This window comes from Hippopotamus amphibius, chromosome 1 (genome assembly GCF_030028045.1).
Source record: "Hippopotamus amphibius kiboko isolate mHipAmp2 chromosome 1, mHipAmp2.hap2, whole genome shotgun sequence".
NCBI lineage: Eukaryota > Metazoa > Chordata > Mammalia > Artiodactyla > Hippopotamidae > Hippopotamus > Hippopotamus amphibius.
Window position 1 is genome coordinate 27,622,514 of NC_080186.1, and position 21,859 is coordinate 27,644,372.

Sequence of the window (21,859 nt, forward strand, 5' to 3'; positions counted from 1 at the left end):
AATGCCTTTCACAGTATTTTCTCCTCAAGCATTTTAACAAGATTGAGGAAGCCTCCTCCTCTCAAGTCCTTTAGGGTGAAAATGCTCACATTCCGGTGATTCTGGAAGTTGTTATCATGGTTACTTCTGGCAGATGTTTCTACTGTGATGCTCTAAGGGATAACACAGAAGGCTCTGGGAAGAAACTGGCTTATTCCAAGAGACACATTGTCCAAGGAATGCTCAGCATCCAGGAGTTGTCAAGAGGTTTTGCCAGGAGTATCTGGCAGAGGCTGGCAGAGGTGGGAGGGGGGATGGGCATGGACACTTCAGCAAGGCTCAGCCATTGTTTCCACAATTTCTCAACTCCCTCTCTGAGAAAGCATCTAAGAGCTTAAACATATAATCAATCAGGGACCCCCAAGTCCATCACCCCAGGCCGGGGGCTGTGACAATGATGCTGAGCTGGGGCTAGGGTGGGAGACTGAAGAAGAATCGTGACCATCCTGGAGCTGATGCTGAGGAATGGAGGCAGTGTCCACACCCCAGGCTTGTGGTCAGTCAGCAATTCACTGCTTTTGCAGGACTGCTCTTGGAATATAACTTCATGAGGATGGAAGCTTCCTGTTCTTTCTGTACATTCCCTTCCCAAAGTTCCAAAGCCAGAAATGACCATGAAGCTAAAAAAGGGGTAAACTTCCTACACAGAGCTCTCCAGATAGCCCTGGCTGGGCACAAGGGGATCTAAGTAGGGTTGGCAGATAAAATACAAGACTCCCAGTTAAATTTTAATTTCAAATAAATAACAGGTAATTTTTTACATTAAATATGTCTCAAGTACTATTTGGGAGATACTTATACTAAAAATAATCCATTGCTTATCTGATAATCAAATTTAATCAGGTAGTATGGTTTTTTTACTTTATTTTGTTTTTGCTAAATCTGGTATTTAAGATAAGATCTTAGTGGCAGGGATCTAGAAGTGGAAGCTACAAGGGGATCCCATGATGAGAGAGAGCCAAAAATCACGTGGTTTTGATGTTCTCCAAAGGCCCTAGGAACAGACTTCTAATGTACAGCAACGATATTAGAATTTGATGCATTCCTTTATCATGGCCCAGAGTGTGCTGGGTCTGGGAAGACAGGTGCTATAGGATGTCCTGAGACGGAACTGATAACTGTTTCTTAATTATGCTCCCTCCCACCACAGGGTCTTAGCACCTGCTGGTCCTTCTGCCTGGAACACTCAGCTCCCACTTTCACCTTGTTAATTTGCGTTCATCCTTCAGATCTCCACTCAAATGTCACCTTCTCAGGGAATCCATGCCTGACCCCTCTGACTGGGTCAAAGCTCCCTGTTACACACTCTCATAGTGTACATACCTCTCCTTTCTGGCTTCTGCTCAACTGTACTTCTACATCACTTATGAGGTTCTTAGATTACTGTGGCAGCAAGCATCACAGGGCAGGGGTTGTGTCTGGCTCAGCTCACCTTTGTATCCTTGGTGCCCAGCACAGTACTTGACAAATAACAGGGTTATAATAAATGTCTGTGGACATATGAATCTTAGGTGGGAGGGCAGTGGAGATAGAACTGAAGGGGCACCAACCCCAACCCTTGTCTATTTCTAAGCCAGATCACCACAGATGATGAACAAGAGAAAGGACCCACAGACAACTCCCAGGTATAAAGGGCTATAAATCTGCACTCCTCACCCGACAGGTTAGCAGGGAACAACCAAAAGGCAGAAGAGGAGAAACTTTTCCTCCCCAGCAATTTTTTAAACCAAAGGAGAGAGAGCGAGAGCAAGAGAGGGAGAGAGAAATACGGGACCAGTGAGACAGAAGCAAGGACAAAAGAGTCCAAGAAAATGGGGTGGCAGCGGGTCAGGGGCGAGGTCTGGATGTGTGCCTAGAAAGGCTGCTGGTATTCATGGCTCACTTTTATGTACCAGTTGGGGCATGGTGTGTGGTAAGTCAGACTTAAAGTGCCAGGGACATAAGGGACAGAAAGGACAGTGCAGGTGCATAACTAAGGATGCCTTCAGCAGACAAGCAAGGGAGCCTGGCCAGAAAGATGCGCCAGATTTCTTCTCTCCCCACCTGTCACCCCCTCTGGATTCCCAGTGTGATCACCTGTCCCAAGCAATTCAGTTTCTTTAGACGTTTATCCAACACCATCTCCCCTCACCAGCCCACCCCTTCAAACCTCCCCAAGCACCTACACGAGAGCAAGGAAGACATCATTCTCCACCTGTCCCCACCCTTCTTTGACTTCACTCCAGATGCTTCCAAAATCGGTCCACTTCTCTCTGTAACTGCTGCTAATAGCCTAGTCCAGACGACTGGTCCATGCAGTGGACTGAACTAACTTGGGAAGTTCCCACCCACCCCACCCCCATACATATAGAAATGCTGGATCAAATAAAGCCCCAAAGGTGGTTTTTCTACAATGCCAAGCTTGAAAATTGGAAAAAGACATCTTCAAACAAAAAGGAAATTCAAAATCTGAGTGGTGAAAGGGAACCTAAGCCAAGTGAGCCACAGGAATATGGGCCAGACATATGCCAGGGGCTAGATGGTAATGCCCAGGGAGGATAAAAGGAGAGACCCTCAAGCCTGTGCATCCTGGGGATCTGGAAGGAGACCCTATGCATAAAGCCAGCAGCCAAAAAAAGGCTGTTTCATTTACAAACGTAGACTAGAAAACTCACATCGTGATTCAGATATGTGGCCTGGAAGTAGGATGTTGAGAAATCAGAATATTAAGGCTGCTCTGTGTGTGGGTGTGGGGTTTGAATGAGTAGTACCAGTGAAATACAGAAACCTCAAGCTGAGACATTAACTCTAAAACTGGTCCCAAGCTCAGGCAATACTTGAGCATAAAGGAAATTGAACCCAGGAGGAAGCAGTGGGCAGTAACAGGCAATAGTGAACACATAAATTGTTAAAACGTGTTTGTAAATCCAAACTATTAAACCATAAAAGATATAACATCAATTGATTTGGCAGAGTTTTTTAAAGAGGTATAACCAAAATACTAGATAAATATAACATGGAAAATGGGAGGAGAGAGTTAAGAAGGAAATTAAAGTGTTCCAAGGTTCTTGTTTTGTGCCTATTTCAGCATAGAAATACTAATTTTAGACTTCATTAGAGAAATATGAAAGTAAGTATATTAGTTTAAAATTTTAGGGAAATCACTACCAAAATGTAAACTGCCAAACCTGCAGAGGGATGGAGGGAACAAGAGAAAGTCACCTCGATCGGTTCAACAGATGGCAAAAAAGTAGGGGAGGAGGAAAGCAAAGAAAAAACATGTCCAATAGAAAATTTTTAAAGAGATGACAGAAATAAGGCCAAATAAATCAGTAATCAAAAAATACATAAATGAATTAAACAGGTCTACTAAACTCTAGCTCCATACTGCTTACAAGCAACATATCTAAAACATAAGGTTATGGAAGGCTGAAAGACAAAGGATGGAAAAAGGTATAATGGAAAATTAAACAAAAGAAAGCAAACATAGCAATAAAATCAGGCAAAATTAACTTAAAGGAAAAACCAATAGTAAGGATGAAAAGCATCCTATTTAATGATAAAAGGGCCAACCCACCAAGCAAACACAACAATCATAAGCCTGAATACTAAATAGCATTTCCTCAAATTAAAGATAAAGTTAATAAAATTCCCAGGGAAAATGACACATTCACAATCATGGTGAGACATTTTTAAAACACCTCACTCACAACTGTTAGATCAAAATCCAAAAAAAGTCAAAGATAAACATTTGAAAAAGGTAATTTGTAAGTCTGACCATATATATGCTATAAGTATATATGATGGAGGAAGCCTTGACAAATTCTAAGGAATAAATATCTTATAGAATGCATTCTATGACCACGTGTGTAGCCATCTAGAAATCAAGAGTGAAAAGGAACACCTCACACAAAAAAATATATTTGGAAACTAAAAAAAAAAAAATTTTTCTAAATAATTTATAATTTAGGGCTTCCCTGGTGGCGCAGTGGTTGAGAGTCCACCTGCCAATACAGGGAACATGGGTTTGATTCCTGGTCTGGGAGGATCCCACATGCCGTGGAGTAACTACGCCTATGCACCACAACTACAGAGCCTGTGCTCTAGAGCCTGTGAGTCACAACTATTGAGCCTATGTGCCACAACTACTGAAGCCCACGCACATAGAGCCTGTGCTCCACAAGAGAAGCCACAGCATTGAGAAGCCTGCGCACTGCAACGAAAAGTAGCTCCCACTCACCACAACTACAGAAAGCCTGCACACAGCAACAAAGACCCAATGCAGCCAAAAATAAATAAATAAATAAATAAATTTAAATAATTTACAAATTAAAAGGGAAGTTATGATGAAAGTTACAAACTATTTAGAACTAAATGATGAAAAAACTGCATCCCAAAACTTAAAAGATGCAGATACAGCAGTGTCGTTAGAAGGGAATTTATAACCTTAAAAACACACTAGAAAATAAGAAATAGTGTTTAAGAGGCTGAAGGGAAACAAACATGGTAGAAGCAAGGAAATAATAACACAAAAGTAGTAGAAGAAAGGAAATATTAAAGATAAAAGAGAAACAATAGAGATGCTCACCCAAACTAAAAGCTAGTTTTTTTAAGACTAATAAAATACAATTTTAAAAATAAATTAAAATGATAAAATATACAAACCTTAGGCAAAATGAACCAAGACAGAGAGGTAGGGTATAAACATGTGGTATTATGAATAAAAAGGGGGGCATAACATACAAATATGATTAAAATTTTATAAAATTATAATACTATGAGAAAGAATATTTGTACCAAAAATTCTGAAAACTCTTAATTTTTGTTAAATGGTCCATTTTTTAGGAAAATATAAACCATCAAAATTGACTCAAGGAGAAAAATAAAACCAGAATAAATCAATAACCACTAAAGAAACTGAAGCTGTAGTTCAAAAAGCTTCTCCTATCCCAAAAAGGCATCAGGCCCACATAGTTTTATAGGCAACCTTTACCAAACCTTTAAGGAATAGATAATTCCTACTTTACACAAATTGTTTCAAAGAAGAGAAACACAGAGAATGCTACCGAACTCATTTTAGGAGTCTAGCATAACTTAGATGCCTGAACTGAATAATAACAATAAAAACAAAATTGTAGGCCAATATTACTTAGGAACATAAATATAACAATCTTAAAGTAATAGCTATTCAAAAATCCAGCAACATACATGAAAATAATACATCAAGACTGTGACAAAAACTGTTAAGAGTTCCATATACCCATTCTTCTCTTAGCAGTAAGAATCCTGATTTTCATCTCCAGTCATTGCACATTGCTTCCCATTGAGACTATTCCACAGCCTCCCTTGCAGCTAGATGCCACCATAGGATGAAATTTTAGCCAATGTGATGTGGGAAAGTGTTGTGCGTAACTTTCAGGGAGTCTTTTCTCTTTGCCCTGTGGGATCTTAGTTCTCTGACTAGGGATGGAACCAGGGCCATGGTGGTGAAAGCACCTAGTCTTAACCTCTGGTCTGCCAGGGAATTCCCACAGGAAGTCTTTTTAAAAGAAAGGACTGCATCCTCCTCTTCTCTCCCTCCTTGGTACTACTCAGAATGCAGACAGGATGGCTGGGGCTTGAGCTCAGCTCCTTGGATATGAGGTAATATACAAAGGGTGGAAGATCAGCAAGATAAGAGGAGCCTGGGGTCCTGACACTGAACTTCTACATCCAGCCTTTTTCTTTTTTTTTCTTTTTTAGTGAGAGAGAAATATATTGAAGACACTATTGAGGCACTGTTACAGCCGAACTTAATCCAAACTGATAATAGGGTCAAGTGAGGTTTATCCCAGGAATAAAAGAATGGGTCAACATGGAAAGCCTATTAATACAATTCACCACATTAAGGTGAAAGGAGTAAATCTCTGATCATCTCAGTAGATTCTGGACAAGTGCTCAATAAAATTCCACTCTCATTTTTTATCAAAAAATAAAAATAAAAACTCTTAGCCTACTAGGAATAGAAGGGAATTTTCTTAACCTGATAAATAGTATCTATCAAAATCTGTCACAAACATCATCATACTTTTAAGAAGGACTTAGAAGATATTCACTATTGTCAGGAATGACACAAGAGTGCTACACTCAACAGTGAACTATAAGTCTTCTTCAATGCACTATTACAAGAAAAAGAAATTTTAAAAATACAGATTTAAAAGAAATATCCTTGTTTGCAGAAAATATAACTGACTATATAGATTTTCAGACAAACTTTGAGTCCTAATAAGAGAGAGCAGCAAGGCTGAATACAAAATCAACATATACAACTTAATAGTGTTCCCATACACTGGTAGTCCCCAAGTATAAATATAACAGGAAAAAAAAGATCCCCAATCTCCATGATGCCTTTCTTCTGGATCATGAAAAAATCCTGCTTCCTAGCCTCCCCATACCCACCATTACTTTCTTCAAATTCATCCCACACTCAACAGCTAGTGATCTTTTGTAAACATAAATTAGATCATAGCACACTCCTTCCTTAACCTTTTAATGGCTACTCATTAGTTAGAATTAGATTCCAGTTCTCTACCATGCCCATGCTCTACGTGACCTGGCCCCCACCTATTCTCCAGTCCACTCCCTCACCACTGCCCCGTCCTGTTCCACACCAGCCACATGAATCTTCCTTCAGTTCCTGATGTGTGTCACTCTTTCCTGCCCCAGTGCCTTCACATACGCTATTCCCTCTTCCTGGAATGCTTCCTCCCCCGACCATCACCCAAGTGTTCCTAGTCAATCCTCAAGTCTCAGCTTAAAAGTCACCTGCTTAACCTAAATAAAGTCCCTTCTCTTTTAGCTCCTGCTTTTTTCTTTCATACTGCCACTATAATATGTAATAATATTCCATTACCTATTATATCATAGTGTGTAATCATATTTTTACTCATGGATTGTTTATTCATTGCCTTGATTCCTTTCTAGGCCATAACTTCTATGAAGGTAAGAGTCACGTCTTCCACATTTCCCTGAGCATTTAACAGGAGCTGTCATATAGCAGATGCTTAATAAGTATTTTCTGAATGAATCAATCCACAAATGAGTGACAGAGTTTACTGACAGAGACTGAGCCTCAGTAGAATGCCTGCTGTACTCTTCCCAGCATTCAGGCTTGTTGGGAGGAATGGGGGGACCCCCAGGAGTTTATCTGGACAAGGGACCAAGAAGCCTCATGAGGGAGCAAATGCGGGCCTATGGACTTGGTTTACGGTCCATGGGGCAGCATTAGAGTTGGGGGCAGGGTTCTGAACACAGAGCTGCACCCAGCCATGACTCCTATCCCACCTTTCAAGAACTCAAGTCATGGACTTGCAGAACTGGCTTTGCCATAAAGTACTACTTTTCTGTGATCTTTGCAGAATATTAAGAATTTAGAGGATGTTAGCTTTCAGGAATAATGGGGGCAACAAGGGCGCCTTTTTGCCATCCTTGATGGAGGCATTTACAGCTTCAGGAGCATGTGGAGCAGCAGGGAGTTCGTGTGAGAGCAGAGAAAAATGATGAATCCCCACAGGAACCCCAAGAAATGTTGATCAAGCGTGCACACACACACACACACAATATGGTCCCAGGGGTTCCCAGAAATAATTGGGGGAATTTAAGGAAGGTCTAAAAGCCCAACAATGGCAACCGGGAACAGAGCTGTGAACGACTGCTACTGGCACTCTAGTTTTATTCCTTTAGGGGGTATGGCCTGGGCAACATAGGTTACCATGAAACTCCTACAGTCAGTCCCAGGAAGGTTCCCAGATACCACATGTAGGGCCACTGGCCTGGGAGCACTGCAGCCCAAAGGGCAGAGGGGCCACTATGGCACTGCCACGTGGTCATTAGAGAAAGCATCTTCCCACAGGAAGCCAGCAACAGAGGGATTCCTCCCAGTATTCCCTCCAGAGCTCTCCATGCTAATTTTTCAGTTTGAAATTAAGGAAACAATGTTTCTGAGGCCACCTAATGCCAGAATAGTGGCTGTTGATTTCTCTGGTACACCACAGATTCAGGCATATAATAGGTACCCCCGACTGGTTAAATGCTTGTGCGAGCCGAGCAAGGAGGAGTATTATATCTGCCAGGGGCCCCTGAGAGGCAATCTTCATGTTTATTTGTTTCTCTTTGAGCTCACATACTTGTACACCACAGGAAGTAATGAGGGATTGGAAAAATCCTGTTATCCCCTATAAAGGACAATTGCTGGAGGCCTGCTTTGCACCTACCTGCTACTTCTCCCTACTACCCCCTTCTCGGGACCACTGTATTCTCCTGTCCACCTCACAGCACCTGGGACAGTTACAGGTACAAGGAGAACTCACTTTAGATCTGATGACTGCCCTGGTGACATCTCTGTGGAGAGCCTCTGTGGCTGCTCTGACTCCTTCCCAATAAAAGGGCTTGTTCTCAGGACCAGGAAGAGAGGGTGTGCAGAGAGACGGGGCCAGTGAGGTCCTTATGCACCCCTCTCTCCTCGTCTCCACTCCACCCCCAACAAAGCCTGAGACATCCCCACACGGACCCACCTCTTGTCTTCTTCCACCTGTACACCGATGGAGTGGAACTCTCTTCGACTCCTGTTCTCTGTGTCCGAGTCTGAGATGGTCTCCACCTGGTGACAGGGTTGGGGAGTCAGTGGCTAGGGCTAGACCAAGGGACGCAAGCCCTTCCCAGGGAGAAGGGCAAGTGATGCCTTGAGCCCCCAGCCAGCAAAGACAATATGCCTGAACAGGACGGGAGACCCAGGAGGTTAGATGCATCAAGGTGACAACCTTTGGGTATTGCTCTCCATGGGTGATGGTGCCAGGATGAGGGACAAGGATGTGGGCTGGGGCTCTTCGGAGCAGCCCCGTCGATGACCAGCGTTAAGAGCAAGTGAGGAAAAGGTCTATGTATCCAGAAGGCCTCACTCATCCCCTCAACCCATCTTCAACCGGCCAGGGCCTGACCTTTCTTCAGCGCCTCCTCCTTACATACCTGCACCCCGATGGACGGTCGCCACTTCCGCTGCCGCGCCAGGCTCCGCAGCTCCTCCCTGCCTGGAATGGTCTTGATGATGAGTGTGGGGGGCTTGGGGCTGGCCCGGGGTGGCACCGGCGCCAACTCCAGGGTGCGCGCGCCCATGGCCGGGCCGTCCAGCCCGTCGGCGGAGCTGCAGCGCCGGGCGGGGCCCTCTGCCGCGGTGAAACTCTCATGGGCGGAGTCGGTGCTGCTCTGGGCGGTGATGGAGATGCGGGGCGGGGCCTGGCTTCCCGGCGGGATGGGGGGCGGGGCCTTTCTGAAGTTGAAGGCTGTGGCCAGGGAACGTAGACACACATAGGGTGAAAAATGCATGCCGGCAGGTGTCTGTGGCCGAGCACCCCCACACCCACGCGATACCACAGGACCCAGCAGCCATGCGTACTCCACGTGCTGCAGTGCAGAGAGCCACAGATCTTTTTCCCCATCACCCCCTTGGGCAAGCGATCTGCCCAAGGTCACACAGCACCGCTGTGACCAGGGCCAGAACCGGAACCCAGATCGCTCTCCAGCCTAGGGCCAGGCCTGGGGCAGAAAGGGCGTACTCACAGGAGCCGGGCCTCCCTGAGACAGAGGCAGGGGCAGCAAGGAGGGGCAGGCAGTCGTCGTCTTGAGAGCAGCCGGCCTGGATGGCCCGGAGGTAGCTGTGGCTCCGCATGCGGAAACAGCCGGGCAGGTCCAGGGCGTCTACGGCCTGGGACTCCAGCTCCCCAAACACGGACCCGCACACGGCCTCCAGCTGCTGGTTCAGCTCCTCGCTGAGCTGGGTGCAGGGGCCAAAAGGACAGTTACCGTGGTGCTGAGATGGATTGGGGGCATCTCTGAGGCACTTTGCCTTGGGAATATACCTAGTTCTGCAGGGATTGTGTCTCTGTGTGACTCTTATGCATTTGGACTCAAAGAAACCCTCACCCCCTGCAAAGAAAGATGGAGGCACCTCTGCCCTGTGCTGCTCCCTAGACCTGCTTTGGGACCAGCCTTGGGGTATAATCTTTCCTCTAAATCCTCCTCCCTCTACCCCACCTATGCCTCTCCCAGATGTCTAGGTCTGGTGCCTCCAGACCACCCCATCTTCCTCTCCACCTGGTCCCACCCCAGCCCCTGGCTGGGGGAGAGGACCAGAGAGCTGACAGCCACCCTCCTGCCAAGTACGGGGATGGGGTACTGCAGGGAAGGACAACTTTTATTTTATTATTTATGACCTATGGCATTACAAAAATGATGGAAAGCAACCTATAGAGATAAAATCATGTGGCAGGAAGGAAATTAATGAGTACATGCTAGAGCAAAAATGATCAACCTTCAAGTGGTCCAAGCCCTCCTCCACCTTCTGCGCACTAACTAGGGTTCTGCCGGTTCCTTCCCTGCCCTCATTCTCTGAGGAAAGTTCAGCCTTTGCTGATTGAGGTTCTTGGTTTTGGTTTTGATATTTTGTGATGCAGAATCCATGGTGCTAAAAAAAATTTAAGCAACTAAGAAAAAGCAAAACAAAAATTTTGTTCATAACACTGCGCTAAGACTAAATATACCAGAGGCTGTATCTTCATTTGCTTTATATGAGAAAACTGGCACAAAGAAAATATAAAGGTAGAGGAGAAGGTGGTTCAGTGGTAAGCTCAACACCGAGAGCACAGGATGGTCGCACATTTGACCCTGAGCTTCAGAACAGCCAAAGCCTCAAGGAGTATAGCTCATAGGTTGCCTGCACAGGCTATGTTGTGAGACCCAGCTGGACTCAAGTGCTGGCTCTGCTACTTGCTAGCAGTGTAGCCTGGGAACATTATTTAAAGTTTTGGGGCCTCAGTTTAATCACCTGTCAAATGGGAATGATAATGGTACCATCTTCATATGGCTATTTAGGGGACCCAAAGAAAAACATGGGAGGCACTTGGTGCAGGTAGGCCCTCAATCAGTGCCATGGGATGGTCTCTGGGCCCACCTGGAAAACCCAGGCCACCACTCATGACAATCACACTATTCTTGTCATAGAGTCCAGAGAAATTCCCCCATAGGTGATCATGTAGAGGCCACTGAATGAAGTCTGGACAAGGTCCTCAGTCACATCCACATGGTGAATGTGACAGCAAGTATCCAATGGCTGCATCCTGTGACATCTTCCAGGAAAGATTCATGGCATCATATTTATGTACAGTCAACAGAGAAAGCAGTGACTTGATCCACGTGTAAAATGCAGCTCAATGTTTCCAACTCGGCCTCCAAAGTGTATATGACATTATATCACTAGGTCTACCTCAAATTGAGTAGGAATTTCCATCCTCTTCTGCAGATGGGCAAACTAAGGCTCAGAGAGGGCAGATGAATTATCCAAAGATGCTGAGCATGTAAGTGAGAAAGCCAAAGTGCCTGGATTCCTGGCTCTCCTGCCAGGCTGATTGAGCATCAGAATCTCCTGGAAAGCTTGGGGGGGTTTTTGTGTTTGTTTTTTCTTTTTTAAGAAATTTACTTATTGGCTGCGTTGGGTCTTCGTTGACGGGCTTTTTCTAGCTGCTGCGAGTAGGTGCTACTCTTCGTTGTGGTGCATGGGCTCCTCATTGTAGTGGTTTCTCTTGTTGCGGAGCACTGGCTTCAGGTGCGTGGGCTTCAGTAGTTGTGGCACACGGGCTCAATAGTTGTGGCTCACGGGCTCTAGAGCGCAAGCTCAATAGTTGTGGTGCACGGCTTAGTTGCTCCACAGCATGTGGGATCTTCCCAGAGCAGGGCCCGAACCCGTGTCCCCTGCATTGGCAGGCAGATTCTCAACCACTGCGCCACCTAGGAAGTCTCTCCTGGAAAGCTTGTTAAACCTACATTAACTCAGGCCAGGGTTCGCTAACTATAAGCCTCTCTTCACTTTGGCTGCTTTGAAGGTCAGAGCCAAATTTGCTGGAGATTCAGATTCAGTGATTCCAACATGGGTCCAGTAATTTAAAAGAAAGACTGTCTGCAACTTTTTCTAAAGGAACTTCATTATAGGTGTACAGAAATCACAGGCCATGGACACATCAATCCAAGATCCTGTAGAAGTGAAGTTCTCCCACGTTTGTCCGGCACAAGCCACACTCCTGCGACACCTGTGGCTTTCATGACTCTTGTGAGTCTACCTCTCGGTTTCCTATCTCTTGACCTCTGGGGCACCAAGCACCAGTGGTGCCAGGATATTTCCTGAAGATCAAGAGGTGATCTAACTCCAGCTATTTCTAGGCCAGGCTCAAGATACTCCCCAACTAGAACCAATCCAGCCCAGAGGGTCCCTCTGAAGCACAAGAAAGTAGATCTAAGCCTAGCACAGAGCATTTCAGTCTCAAGTCTGGACACCAAGGATGGAAGGAATCTCACTCTGTAGCTTATCCCTGTCTTTCCAGCCTTCTCCAGCATCTGCTATATGCCAGATATTATGCCTAAAGCACTAGGCATAATATCTGGCATATAGCAGATGCCCAATAAACATTAACTACTATTATTAGTAGCAAAAGGTTCTTAAATCACAGTGACAATACCTCTCAAAGGCTCCTCTTTCCCAAGGGTCCTCAAGCTCTTGAAATCCCAACCATATGCTAGTCCCATGACCAATTCTATTCAAGGCAGATGGAAGGAAAGTGAGAAACTCCCTGGGGCCACACATCTTTCATCTCTACTAGCCAAGAGGAGCTTCTGGAGTTCCAACAAGGCACCAGGACCCAAGGGAAATGCAGACTTTTATAGATTCAGAGGAATATTGCAACTGAGCTGATCTTTGCTGTATTACAAGTATGAAATTGTAACATCGTGCTGTGATTTCTCCTATTTTCCCCACACTGCCTTCCACCCTGTTCCCCCCAATTCTCGCTTTCAGAAGAATCAAAGTCAAAGAATCCTCTTGGGAAATGAGAACCTTAGCCTTTCTGCAAACCAGACTCAGAAAATCAGTAAATATTTCCAAGGATGTGGGGTATTTAAAAGAAAATACTTTGCTTGGGTCTACTTGAAAATTGTTCATACTAGAGTTGGTGGGTCCAACTGGGTCTAGGCAACATCCTGTATACTTTACATATGTCATTTGGTTTAGATAACCCTGGAAAACCCCCCCATTTAAAAACATTCTAAAACACTGGATGAAATATAACATGTTTTATATGCATAGCTGAGCTCACAAGAAAGTGAGATAAGTCCCCAGGGGACAAAAGCAAAGAGGAGACTGGAAAATCAGAATATTAACTGTGTGAGCCATGCTGCAAACAGCCCAGTGGAGGTGGGAGGTGGGGGCAGGGGTTGCTTGTCTCAGTAACCAAAGGGCATAGATTTTAACACCCACTTGGGTACAGAAGTAAGGCTCTGGGCCCACATAAAGCATGGAATTGGAAACAGGAACCTGCATAAAAGTAGCAAAGGGGAAAACTTTGATGAAAAGATAAACTAGAAAAAAAATCAATTATCAGCACAGTCTGATGACAAGGGGGCTAGTCTGTAGTCTAGGCACTGGGGAGAGGGGAAAGAAGATACATCTCCTAAGAATGTATACCCACAAGCTAGTCTTCACACAGACACAGGATTCTGTGTCTGCATGGGCCAGACCACCCCCTCAGATTAAAAATTAACATAAAATGGTCCCAGATGGAACAACAGTCTAGCAGAAGCAATTTTAAAATATTTTCTTAAAAAATATATTTTCTGGGGGATCCGCTCCTAACCCAGCCTGATGAGGATTCTTACAGATAAAACTCCACTGAAGATGAGCTCATATTAGACTGTGTAGTAGACAACCACTGACATAGCCCCTGATGATCTTCACCTCCTGGCATTCACACCCTTCTGTAGTCCCCTCCTCTTGAGAGCAGATTAGACCTATTGGTCCACTTCTAATGAAGAGAATATGGCAGCTACAATGGCATGTCACTTCTGAGATTAGATTACAGAAATACTGTGCTTCCATCTTGGACATCTTCTCTCACTACATCTCTCTCTGAGCCTTTGCTCTGGGGGCAGCAAGTTGTTATGCTGTTAAGTTGTGTTATGTTGTAAGCCATATGGTGAGTCCCACATGGCTTGCTGACAGCCATGTGAGCATGGAAGGGGATCTCCCTCTAGTCAAGTCTTGAGATGACTGCAGCCTTGGCCAACACCTTAATGAAGCCTGTGAGACATCTGATCCAGGTTGTACCCAGCTAAGCTGTGCTCAGATTCCTGACCCATAGAAATTGTGAGATAATAAATATTTTTTATTTTAAGACACTATGTTTTGGGGTATTTTATTATGCAGCAATAGATCACCAATACAAACTGACATAAGCAAGAGCTAAATTTTATTGAGTGAAGCCATTGAGAATTATCGGTTACAGCAGCTAGTGCTACCTTAGGTAAAACAGATCAGCTGTTAAACAATGTTTAAATCTTCTAAAACTTAAAAGATAAATAAAACTAAAAACAAAAGGATAGAATAAAAGCTTTGTGGGATTTCCCTTGTGGTCCAGTGATTAAGACTCCATGCTTCCACTGCAGGGGGCATGGGTTCAATCCTTGGTCAGGGAACTAAGATCCCATGTGCCATTTAGCATGGCAAAAAAAAAAAAAAAAAAACCTTTAAAAAAATAGAAATATTTGAAAAGGAACCCAATCAGATTTCTAAGGGGAAATTTAAAACACAGTTAAGGAGTAAATGAAACACAATTAAAGAGAAAAATAGTGAACCAGAAAATATATCTGAGGAACTTATCCAGAAGGCAACATAGAGAGGTAAAGAGATGGAAAATATGAAGGAGAGGTTAAGATACATGAAGGAAAGAATAAAAAGACCCCAAATACAACAAATAAGAGTTCTAGAGGGGAGACTAGATAAAATGTAGAAGAGGCAATATTCAAAGGGATAATAATAGTCACTGAAAATTTTCCAAACTTCTGACTTCACACACAACAGAGTGAGGATACCAAACCCTATCCCCCAAGACAACTATAAAGCTGCACAAAACTGTCAAAAGCAACCATTTTATCATTCTGAAAATCAATCAAAGGTATACAACAAAGAAACACATTCATGAAAATTACTGAACTATGAGTAAGAACAGCATGAGAATGTGGTGTCCTTGCCTGGGCTGCTCCCATTACCCAAGCTCCCAGCTCTATCTATTGCAATAGTTCAACCAAGGTGAGCCAGACTATGAAAACCAGCTGCTTCACTGCAACTAACAAAGGGGGCTTACTTAATTTTGAGCATTGTCCATTATAGTGTCAAGAATAGGAATAACCAGCAGCATTGCGAGGCTGATGTTTCAGCACTGTTTCGGGACAAGGAATGGGACTGTCAGGCTAGACAGGGATTTGACAGGGAGTTCCAGGGGGTAAGATAGCCATAGAGAGTTTGATAAGCTCTTCATATAATCTGGGTTAATGAGAGGCTGGGTGCATGTACAACAGAGATCAGAGCGGCCTTGAGCCCACCCACATATCCTTCACCAGTGGAGCCTGTGCATACATGCAGAAGAAATGCAAGAGAGCCTGGTGACAAGTAAAAGCCAGAAAAGGTTTGAAAACAGCCTAGTGTTTGTACTCCCCAGTGCACACATAGAACCATAAAAGGAGAGAGAGGAAGCCTAACTGGCAAGAAGTTTTTGAGCACAACCTCTGATCAGTCTCTGGATAGACACAAGCTATGCAGAGACAGGGTCAACCCCTAGGAAACCAGGCTTTAAAATAAAAACAAGAAAGAAAAAAAAATTAGTGGTGATATCAGAGGCTGCATTTGGCAAGGTAGATCGATTTCACAGATTTAGCCCAGGGATTAACAAACAAATAAACAAAGCAATAACAATCTTCAAGAGGTAAAATAAGAATCCAGAGTTGCTACCATATATTATCTAAAATGTTCAGTATTCTACTAAAAAATTTATGACACATGTAAATAAACAAGAAAACGTGAATGTCCACAAAATGTTTAATTTATCAAAGACTACAAAGCAGCTAATATAAGAATGTTCAAAGAATTAAAGGAAATCACGTTTAAATAGTTAATGGAAAGTATAACAATAGTGACAGCCTTAATAGAAAATCACAACAAAGAGAAATTTTTTAAAAAAGAAGAAAAGAATCAAATGGAAAACCTAGAGCTGAAAGTTGTAATAAGTGAAATTAAAAATTCACTAGAAGGATTCAGCATAAAAAGTGATCCATAAACTTGAAGATAGATCAGTATAGATTATCCAATCTAAAGAAGTGAATGGGGATAAAGACTGAATAGAAATGAACAGTGCCTCAGAGACCTAAGGGGCAACACCACATATACCAGTATGCATGTAATAGGAATCCCAGAAGAAAATGAGAGAAAGAGGACAAAAAAATTTTGAAGAAATAATGGCCCCAAACTTCCCAAATTTGCTGAAAAACATTAATCCACAGGTAAAAGAAACCTGAAGAATCCAAAATAGGTTAAACACAAAGAGATCCATATGCAAACACATTACAGTCAAAATGTTGAAACAAAAAGTGAAAATCTTTTTTTAAAGAGAATATCTTAATAACCACAGGAGAAACACAATTTATCACATACAAAAAAACCAATATGATTAACAACCAGCTTTTCATCAGAAACAATGAACACCAAAGGCAGTGAAATGTTATACTCAAAGTGCTAAAAGAAAATAAAAGTGTCAACCAGGAATTCTATATCCAGCAAAACTATCCCTCAAAAATATGAAGTAAAAATAAAGACATTTTGAAATAAATATGCCTGAAGAAATTATTTCCAGCAGAGATATCTTACAAGAAATACTAATGGAAGTTCTTCAGGTTAAAGGGAGGCGACACCCAATGGTAACTCAAATCCACAGGAGGAAATGAAGAGCACCAGAAATGGTAAATATGTGAGTAAATATAAATAACTCTATAAACACATTGTTTGCATTTTTTCTCTCAACTTCTTTAAAAGACATAAAATTGTGCAAAGCAATTATTGTATTACTATTATCAGTTTATAATAATTTTTAGGTTTATAACATATATATAGGTAATATATATAATAATAATAGCACAAAGAAGGGAGAGGAAAAGGAGATATATTAGAGCAATGCCTCTACATTTTACCAGGATTAATTAGATTTTAATAAGTTAAAATACAAGCTCTAATTCTTAGTGCAACCACTAATACCTTGAATAATATAGTAAAAGGAATTAACAAAAAAGAAATTAAGAGGGTACACAATATAAAATGTGTAATGTGGTACATATTAAAAATATTTAATACAAGAGAAAGCATAAAGGAAGAACAGAGGAACAAAAATGATGAGACAATTCAACCATATCAATAATCACATTAAATGTGAATAGACAAAACACTCTCATTCAAAAGTCAGAGAGTGTCAGACTGGGTAAAAAAGCAAGTAGACTGAAAGTAAAAAGAAGAAAAAAGATGTACCAGCAAACAGTAACCACTAGATAATTTTCCAGATTTGATGAAAGACATGAATCCTCAGATTCAGGGAACACACACACACACAAACCCATGGTGAAACTGCAGGACACCAAAATCAAAGGCAAGATCTTGACAGCAATCAGAGAAATGAAAAATAACCAAAAAAGACAATTAGATTGATAGTAGACTTCTCAACAGCAACAACAGAACAGATGACAGAGGAATATCTTCAAAACACTGAGAGAAAATAAATGTTGACCTAGAATTCTATAATAAGCTAAATTATGTTAAATAGTGAGGGTAAATTACATTTTTGGTTAAAGGCAGAATTTTCTACTAACAGATATTCACTGAAAAAAATTACTAACGAATGTACTTTAAAAGGAAGGAATCCAATGTAAGAAGATACAGTGAGTGGAGAAAAAAAGGTAAAAATATAATCTCATCGAGTACTAGTAGTATAAATTTAATAACAATAATAAAGATTAAATGGGAGAGATTTAAAAAAAGGTAGAACTAAAGTACTCGGCAACAGGTACATGTAAGAAGGGAAGAGGTGATCAAAAGTAAGGTGTCCTAAGGCCTTTACATTGCTCAGGAGAAGGGTAGAAGTAATTGTCAATTTTAGACTTTGCTAAGTCAAATATGCACATGAAATTAAAGAATAACCACAAAAATAATGAAATTAGAATGTATAACTGCCAAATCAGTGTGGGATTTGGTGAAGAGAAAAATGAAGAAAATCCAATTGATCCAAAAGAAGGCAGCAAAGGAGCAGAAAAGTATCACCCAAAAGGCAGGATAAATAGATGGCACAAAAAAATATGACAGAAATGGATCCAAACACATCAGAAATCACAATAAATATAAATGTACTAAACTCTTAAGCAATTGTCAGAATGGATATAAAATAGAATTTAGCTATAAACTATTCACAAAAAGAAACATAAAGAGACAAACATAAGAAGACAAAAAGCTTTAAAGTAAAAGATCGAAAAGATGTTCTAGGAAAATACTATCAGAAAATAGATGTCACAGACATATATATATTACCAACTGTAAAATAGATAGCCAGTGGGAAGTTGTTGTATAACAAAGGGAGTTCAACTCAAGGATGGATGATGCCTTAGAGGACTGGGACGGGGAGGGTGGGGGGGACTCGAGGGGGGGGGAGTCAAGGGAGGGAGGGAATACGGGGATATGTGTATAAAAACAGATGATTGAACTTGGTGTACCCCCCAAAAAATAATAAATAAATGAATAAAAATTTAAAAAAAAAGAAAACAGATGTAAGGGCAAAAAGCATTATAGATAATAGAGTGACATCTCTAGTTCATTAACCTGTTTCCTCTTCTGGAAAGCAGGGCTTACAAGCCATGCCCTCTAGGAAAAATATGTAAAGTATACATGATGTTAGATAGTGTAAAGTGATGAAAAGGAGAAGAAGGAAGAGGAGGAGCGGAGGGAGGAAGAAGAGATGAAGAAAAACAGAGAATGGGACTAGGAAATTTTCAGAGGGGGTTAAAATTAAAATTTAGAACATTTGGGGAAAAGACCTGAAAGAAATGAGGGCGCAATCCATGGGAGTATCTGGGAAGGAGAGATACAGGCAGAGGCAGCAGCAAAGAAACAGGCTGACGTACATGTGTGGTGTTGGAGGAGCAGCAAGGGGACCAGTGTGGCTGGAGTGGGTGAGGGAGGGCAACAGGATTAAGGCAGGAACTCAGAAGCAGCAAGGGCCAGATCATGCAGGGCCTTATAAGTCATAGCAAAGTCCCTGGCTACTCCTCTGAGTAAGTTCTTGAGTGAATGCAATTTTATCCTTAAATGGTAACTCGGGCTGTATTGTAAGAGGATGAAGTGGAGCAAGGGCAAGTGCAGGAGATCAAGTAGAAAGAAGGGCAATAGTCCAGACAAAGGAGCATGGTGACTTAGACTGAAGTGCTGGCAGTGGAGGTGATGAGGAGTGATCGGATCCTGGAAATACTTTGAAGGTAGGGCCAACAGGATTTGCTGAAGGGTTGGATGTGGGATGTGAGAGAGAGAAAGGAGTCCAGACTGACTTCAGGTTTTTAGGTCAGAGCTCCTGGGAGGATAAAATTGCCATTATCTGAGATGGAAAAGACGTTGGATGGAGCAGGAAACTTGGTGAGGGAGAAAAGGGTACCAGCAGTTTAGTTTTGAACATCTTAAGTTTGAGATGTTTACTCAACATCCAAGTGCGATTTCAATGCACAGTTAGATATCCTTGCATTTATGGGGGAATGTGGGCTGGCAATATGCATTTGGGAGTCACCAGGCTCTCAATAATAGGCAAAGCCATGAGCCTGGGTGAGCTCACCCGAAGAGTGAGTGTAGGAAGAAGTCCAGGAACTAAGCCCTGGAAAACTCCCCCGGGTTCAGATCCTAAAGATTTTGTGGGCACCAGTGACACAGACTGAGAATAGGCAGCCAGAGAGAGAACCCAGAAGAACCTGAAAGGTGTGGTGTCCTCAAAGCCAACTGAGAAAAGTGTTTCAGGAAGGAGAGAGTCATCGGCTGTGTTAGAAGTTGCTGATGGGTCAAGTGAAACAAGGACTGAGCTTTAATTAGTGGGTTTAGCAACACAGGCTGGTCTTATGTGAAAAGATGGCTGTGCCAATCAGATTCCCTGATTCAGGAAATGTAACAAAGAAGTGCTGAGAGACTGCAGCAGCAAGCAACAGGAGCCAACGTTGGACAGTCTTTTGCATTGCTTTTTGCATTGCATTTTTTCCCCAGCAAACAGTAAAAATAGCTAACCTTTATTGAGTGCTGGCTATGTGCCAAGAACACATTATGATGCCTATTTTTAAATAGGGAGAGTGGGGCTCAAAAAAAGTCAAGTAACTTGCCCCAGGTCAGTCAGCTGGTAAGTAGCCGAGCTGGAATTCAAACCCACCCCATGCATTTAATTGCTAAACTGCACTGCCTCCTTTAGTTCAGGGGAAAGTCTACACTTAGGTATAGAACTCACACTTAGAAAATACCAGTTTGGAGCCAGGTATCTTGTGTTTGCATATATTTTCTCACTGAACTCACAAAACCCCTATGAGATAAGCATCACTACAATTGTCACTTCAAAGATGAGAAAAACAGAGGCATTGAGAGGCAGGCACCTTGTCAGTGGTCCACAGGGTGGAGTGGAAGAGAAAGAATTCAAGCCCTGATCATCTCTGAGACTGCAGCTCTATCTCCAGTCTGTTCAGTCAATCTTGCCTTTTACATGGCGTGGGCTGGGAGCAATCGGGCCAGGACAGGGCTGGGGAGCCTCAGAGAACTGATGTTGCCCTTATAAGTTCATCACTTTGAGGATGCTTGCTGGTTCTGAAGGATGTGACTCTCTGAGAACCTCAGTCTGAGTCAGCACCAGGAGTCCCAAGGTAGGCTTCCTAGCTCCCCAGAACCAGACCTGTGCTCTCTCCATGGACAGATTCCTGATTTTAAAGCCTAGGCTAGGGGATATGGGGATATATGTATACACATAGCTGATTCACTTTGTGGTACAGCACAAACCAACACAACATTGTAAAGCAATTATACTCCAATAAAGATGTAAAAATAAATAAATAAATAAATAAATAAATAAATAAAGCAAGCCTAGTCTGAGCATGGGACTGAACCCCCCTTTGCACCTTTTCCTTTCATGGTGGGCCTCTCCTTACCTGTCCAGTGGTGAGGGATCGGCTATAGCCAGGGATGGAGCTCCGGGGGTGGATCCGGGGTGGGACACAGCAGCTGGGAAAGGTCAAAATTACAGATTCAGAACAGGGGTCTGCTAGGAGGTGGCGGAGGGGAATGAGAGCATTGGGGCCCCTGAGCAGGTTCTATCCCTCAGAAACCCCCAGAGGTCCCCAGGAGATTCCTGAGTAAAGGGACTCTGCTAAAGAGGCACTCAGATAAGGGCTATCACAGGCACGCCCTCTTTATATGGGGCAGATCGAGACTGCCCAGTTGAACCTTAAGCAGGGAATCTGACTGGTACCCACTCCATGCACATCTCCTGCTGGCACCCAGGATCAGCTTCCTGCCCCACCCCCCCCCAGTGCCCCCCGCCCCGAGCTCTCCCTGTCCTTACTTGATCCGGGCCTGGTCCACGCTGGAGGAGCGGCGGGTGGTGAAGCGCCGGGCGACAGCTTTGGGAGACGTCTTGGGGCTGCCATCGGAGTCCCCGCTCTCCTCGTCCCCCATGGCTTTGATGTAGCTGCCGCTCCGCATCCTGCGGCAGGGGATCTCCCCATCCTTGCCCCCCGTGGGGTAGCCCCCCCAGTCATCTTGCGGCACCTGCAGGGACAAGGGGCCTCTGTCTCTCAGACAAGTCCCGACTAAGTCTAGAAGCCAGGACCCTCTTTCTCCACTGTCCGTGGGAGACGCTCAGCCCTGGCTCAGGCAGGCCACACT

At 43.2% G+C, this 21,859-nt stretch overlaps 1 protein-coding gene across 1 annotated transcript in view; it reads right to left on the reverse strand.

Moving 5' to 3' along the window:
- The window catches only part of DLGAP3 (DLG associated protein 3), a 36,993-nt gene that overhangs the window by 9,625 nt on the left and 5,509 nt on the right, over positions 1–21,859 (reverse strand). Inside the window, exons 2-6 of the mRNA XM_057745126.1 lie at positions 21,537–21,742; positions 21,124–21,196; positions 9,613–9,826; positions 9,022–9,335; positions 8,571–8,656 (exon numbers count right to left, since the gene is read on the reverse strand). Coding sequence (XP_057601109.1) covers positions 8,571–8,656; positions 9,022–9,335; positions 9,613–9,826; positions 21,124–21,196; positions 21,537–21,742 — 893 coding nt within the window. The remainder of the gene's footprint in view (positions 1–8,570; positions 8,657–9,021; positions 9,336–9,612; positions 9,827–21,123; positions 21,197–21,536; positions 21,743–21,859) is intronic.